General features: G+C 44.1%; 1 protein-coding gene across 2 annotated transcripts in view; it reads right to left on the bottom strand.

The window, feature by feature from the left end:
• Window positions 1–439: 439 nt before the first annotated feature.
• ccdc120a (coiled-coil domain containing 120a) overlaps window positions 440–5,595 on the bottom strand; it is a 19,662-nt gene continuing 14,506 nt past the window's right edge. For both annotated transcript variants that reach the window (XM_084069291.1, XM_084069290.1), the window contains exons 6-11: window positions 5,478–5,534; window positions 4,136–4,229; window positions 3,611–3,697; window positions 2,439–3,031; window positions 2,028–2,283; window positions 440–1,660 (exon numbers count right to left, since the gene is read on the bottom strand). In XM_084069291.1, the coding sequence (XP_083925417.1) occupies window positions 1,555–1,660; window positions 2,028–2,283; window positions 2,439–3,031; window positions 3,611–3,697; window positions 4,136–4,229; window positions 5,478–5,534 (1,193 nt within the window). In that variant the 3' untranslated portion in view covers window positions 440–1,554. The remainder of the gene's footprint in view (window positions 1,661–2,027; window positions 2,284–2,438; window positions 3,032–3,610; window positions 3,698–4,135; window positions 4,230–5,477; window positions 5,535–5,595) is intronic.

Genomic DNA, 5,595 nt, shown 5'->3' with positions numbered 1-5,595 from the left:
ATTGATTACTTCCTCTTCTGTGTGTTTGACACGAACGCACAGCGTTGCTATAGATGGAAATGTCTGTTCTACACATTTATTTCTATTGTGCTTTGATTGTATTGGACACCATGTGGCCTGTCCTGAGCAGGCTGGTGTCTTCCAGTACAAACCTGAGTCACTAATCCTGTTCATTTGGCTTTAAAGCACTATGACCTGATCGAAATCTTCCACTGATTATCAAAAGTGGAATATATATTTATATATAAACCTTTTTTTTAAATAACTTGCTGGTTGTTTTGCTAGGACAGTAGACCCGTGTCTGTCCATTAGGCTGCTGATTTCACTTAAAAACTTTTGGACTGACAAAATTCATCTGCAAAAACACTGAATATCAAAAGTCCAGTTCATATTATAAAACATTGGCGTATTGATTATTATATTTTTTTCTAGTAGGCTATCTGAGCTGATTGTACAAGCAGGAGAACCTGAATTGAAAGTGTAAGGACATCTTAAGACTAGAGCTTCAACATACATATACACAGGATGTGATGTCACCATGTTAGTATGACCTCTCTAGACCTGGTTTAGAGGGTTTAGTTTGGTCGTTGTGATGACAGTTGGCTGACAGTTGGTTTCAACAGGTTCACTCAGTTATAGACAGAGATGATGATAGAATCCATTCAGGACTGCTGGTTCAATCCGCAGTACAGAAAGTACTGCCAAAACTGCCGATGTGCTCCTGAGCAGGGACCTACTGTATACATCCCACATAATACACCCCTTCGTGTGGTATTTTAGCAGTGGCACTGAAGACAAGCTACTGTTAAGCCCGCATTATAATTAGTTACATGTTGGTGTGTTGCACACCGCAAATAGCTGATCTACAAACTCACAATGCGACGTGTTGCAAGCATGTAGATCAGCTATTTTTGGTGCAAGACACGGTTGCGCAAGTATAAATCAGGCGTTAATAAACCATTTACTAAAATTGTTTTACATACCTGGCGTATTTCGGTACCATGGGTTGGTACAGTACATATAGCAGACGTGCAAACACTGCGTGGCTTTAGATTCACTAGCTGTTGGGAAATAATTACACCAGGTGCTAACAGTCCACTGTCCACAAGTGGAAAAGCTCCACAAGCTTGGCACTGATGACCAGCTAACATGAGCTAGCACTGAAATACAGCAGGTACAGATTCCAATAACTAGCTAACTAGTTTCAGTTGGAATCAGAATGTTTGTTTTAAATGTTTGTTCTTATGAATGTGTGTGAATATCAGTCAAGCTGGTCAGAGGAACAGTCCTGTAACAATCTCCAAGCTTCAATCGCCACAACAGATAATGGCCAATATGGCCATATAATCAACAACCAATGTGGCCTGTTGAAGTTCTCTTCTCACTGTCTGTGTCAGTTAAATGAGTGGAATCCTTTAAAAGAATGTCAGTGCATGGTACCAGCACACAGAAAAAACAGCCAATTCAACAATCAATGGCCGTCATCAAGGATACCAGCCTAGGATTGGTTAAAAGACATGTCTGTCTAACTGTCCAGGTGTCCTGGTACTTGGATCAGACTAGGGTGCCAGGAGAAGGTAGTTCTGTTGTTTTCTCCTTCTGATGCATTTCCTGTTTCTGGGCTGGGAAGGAGTCCTGGTAGAGAGAGCTATCCATAGACCTGAGAGAGAGACAGACAGACAAGATAAGAGGGACAAAGATGAAAGACAGAAAAGGCAACAGAGGGAAAGGGTGAGGGAATTACTCCAATTTGCCTTTTGTATTTAGGAAATTCAAGTATTCTCTCTCATTTGTCTCTCTCAGACGCACGCATGCACACTTGCACGCGCGCGCATACACACACACACACACACACACACACACACACACACACACACACACACACACACACACACACACACACACACACACACACACACACACACACACACACACACACACGTAAATGCTGTATTTGAAACCACAAACTACATTATAATGAGAAGGGATTCACATAAGAGATGGACCTTTCATAAACACACTCTGACCTGCCATGCAATGGGTGTCCATGGAAAGTGGCTGAGTGGGGCAGGTGTGTTGCAGGTTTATGATGTGTGGTGGGTGGGTACTGAAGATTTGTCTCCATCTGATAGGCTGACATCTGTGTCCCACCGTGAGTGGTCCGTCTGCGCTGCAGAGCCCCTCCCCCGGTGACGGGACCTTTCACCTTTGCATTGACCTTTCCATTCAGCTGATTAGAATGGCCGGAGGCTAAGGTGTTCCGCATGTACCAATCCCTTAAACCTGCCAATCAAAACAAACCCACCAAATCACATTTGCTTTTAAACTTGTGTAAAATGATGAATTTTATGAGGATTACTAGTAGAAGTAGTACTGATACAAGTAGTACCACAAGTAGTAGTAGAATAGTAATAGTGGTAGTAGTACAGTACTATTACCTTCCAGTGCAAGGGCTTTGTGTAGATTCCTTGTGGCTTCCTCCAGCTGTCCCTCCTGGTTCGGAGGAGGGGGAGGGGGCCTGGAGGGGGGGTGAAGGTGTGGGTGGGGGTCAGGCTGGAGGTGAGGATGAGTAGAGTGATGGAATGGAAGGTCAGCTTGGTTGTGCTGCTGTGGAAACGGCCCACAGGATTTAGTCCGAGTTACTTTGGCCCGATGAGTGTCACATGGCAGGTTCCTGGACACAGCAGGGGCGGTGGGGTTTTCACTGTAGTGCTGAAACACGATTGGCTGTCTGGAGTTGCCCTGGGAATGTTGCCGTTGTATGTTTGTCTTCTGCTGTTTGCTCCAGATGTAGTCCAACAGGATGTCACTATAACCTCCTCTTCCTCTCTCTGCCCTTCTGCCCATTTCATGGTTGGTGGTTCTGTTGTGTCCATTCACACCTCCCTCCTCCTCTTCGGAACTGACCCCGCCCTCATTGCTTCTATCCCCGTCCCCCTCCCTCCCTCCTGGTTGGCTGGGGACTGAAGGGGAGGAGCCATCTGGAGAGAAGTTAGGCTGGGGGAGTCTGTGGTTTTGGCCTTCCTCTGCTCTGTGGAGGAGAGAAGAGAGAGTCGAGAGTGATTCAAATTCGTCCCGCGTCAGTGTCCTGTGCCGAACATAGCAGATTTACAAGCTCCCCACACTTGTAGGTCTTCTATTCTCTGCCGTTCTCGGCGCGTGACACGATCGCGTGACGGAGCATAAATTAGGGTTCAGATGGAAAAAGTGAGCGAAAGAGAAGTGACTGCCAATACTTTTAATTACTTATTAATTTGTCACTACATGGCAAATGTATACTTCCTAGAGCTATCACTGTTTGTCAGTCCTACACATCTTACACACTGCAGTTTGCAATGCACACTGATATTTGTCTTATAAATTGCTTTGTCCTACGTTTCATGTTCTTTGCACCTCAACCGAAACCAGTTCCTGTATGTCCTACATACTGGCAAAAAAGAGTTTCTGGGCCTGATGGCTTTGCTAGTGGATGAGGTCTTTGGCTGTCTTCATCTATCACATGGTTTCATCACGTGTCTATGGAGAGTCTCCCGGACAAAACCAGTTCAGATGAATTCTGGTCAAATACAACTCAGATGGATTCTGGGTAAACCAAGAGGCTGAGGCTCACCTGATGTGCACTGTGATTTGTCCATTACGAGACAGGAGGGGCGTGGTCAAAACGTTGCTCCCCTCTGGATTGGACACACGGCTAGGACTAGAGCACCCCCCCCCCCCCCCAACACACACACACACACACACACACACACACACACACACACACACACACACACACACAAACCTAAACATTAGTATTAGGATGTGAAGGAGTATCATTGTATTAAGCAATGTATACAAGTCTTTCTGTGTCTGTGTCTGTATTTCTGTGTGTGTGTGTGTGTGTGTGTGTGTGTGTGTGTGTGTGTGTGTGTGTGTGTGTGTGTGTGTGTGTGTGTGTGTGTGTGTGTGTGTGTGTGTGTGTGTGTGTGTGAGTGTGTGTGTGTGTGTGTGTGTGTGTGTGTGTGTGTGTGTGTGTGTGTGTGTGTGTGTGTGTGTGTTTGTCAGAGAGAGGGAGAGAGAGCGAGAGAGAGAGGGCAAGAAAGAGAGGTGGAGGAACCTGGCATAACCTCACAAAGTGTGTGTGTGCATAATATACCTATTGTTGGAAGTTGCCAGTGAGTTCTTCCGATTTCTGAGGTCATGATAGTAGAGTTCCACAGGAGATACACTATACACCAGGGGGCGACATTCTGAAAAAACACAGTAGAATAATGGCTACATCAGCAACATAACAAACAACCAAATCAACCATGTACTTCTAACAACAACACTCAGAAACAGCGTCCTATGATAGTTACCAGAGCGATGGAAGGAGGGAGTGGACAGAAATGGAATGGACAAGGGATAAGACTATATATAGGTCACCAAACTATTTGTAATGGAAGCAAAGCTATTGAGTGGAGTGTCAAGTTATATAACACATTGCAGGGATTCCTGCAAGAACAAAAGTCTAGGTGTTACAGAAGGGGGTGCTACTGGAGAAGGTGCTCATGCATGCGAATGCTGTGGCTGCACAATATGGACAAAAGTTCATACCTCAATATTTATACCAGAATACAATATACTAATACAATATAACTGGGTTCATACTTTATATTTTATAAGTCATACTGTGTAAGTCTGTTTTATCGTGTGATGCGTTGGTATCATGTATATGATGGAAAACACAACTACATTATGCCATAGTGGCATATTTCTCTGACTTTTAGTCTCTGTGCTGATCAATTCAGTCTCTGTGGTGATAAATTCAGTCTCCGTGGTGATAAATTCAGTCTCTGTGGTGATAAATTCAGTCTCTGTGGTGATAAATTCAGTCTCTGTGGTGCGCCACTGAACTGGTCTGGCGGAATCCCTGCATTGTAGGTTAGTTGTCACCCAACACCCCCTGAGCTGTAGTACTACTCATCAACATGGCTCTGTGTGAAGAAGAAGCTCACTTAACTAAGCTGGAAAAGTATCTTTAAAAATAAAAAGAGAAACTATAGTAAACATTAGAATACAAGCCAAACTAACAGGTTTTCCAATCATCTTTCCTGAAAAATTGACAAGCACTAAACGACACTACATCAGCTTCTTGCAATAGACATAATGACATAATGACATAATTACACATTTCTTCACCTAGACCAGTGCTTCAATATCAAACATGGAAGTACTGATGCACTGTGTATTTTGGCATGCTGGACAAACGGCAAGGGTGAGGTATAGGTTTACAAATAATGTTCTAGTTGACAATTAAGAATGATCAATTGTTTCTTTTTTTGTATGTTTTATAAAGTCATTGTCAATTCCCCCTGTGTCGTGGCTAACCCCACTGTTTCACAGCGAGAGCTTAACACACACACTGCTGGGAGTAACCAGCTCTCTTCCCCTGCTCATTTTCTACCCTATCCATGTACCACATCAAGCTGCACCACGACACAACATGTGTGTGTTACCATTGTCATGTCCTGTTGAGTCAGACGTTGAACTGCTTTCTGACTTCACTGTATCATCTGAAAACACACACACACACACACACACACACACACACACACACACACACACACACACACA

Source organism: Gymnoscopelus microlampas (genome assembly GCF_963454915.1).
Source record: "Gymnoscopelus microlampas genome assembly, chromosome: 10".
Lineage (NCBI taxonomy): Eukaryota > Metazoa > Chordata > Actinopteri > Myctophiformes > Myctophidae > Gymnoscopelus > Gymnoscopelus microlampas.
The sequence above is the reverse complement of the archived record's forward strand: the minus strand, read 5'-3'. Positions and strand labels throughout refer to the sequence as shown.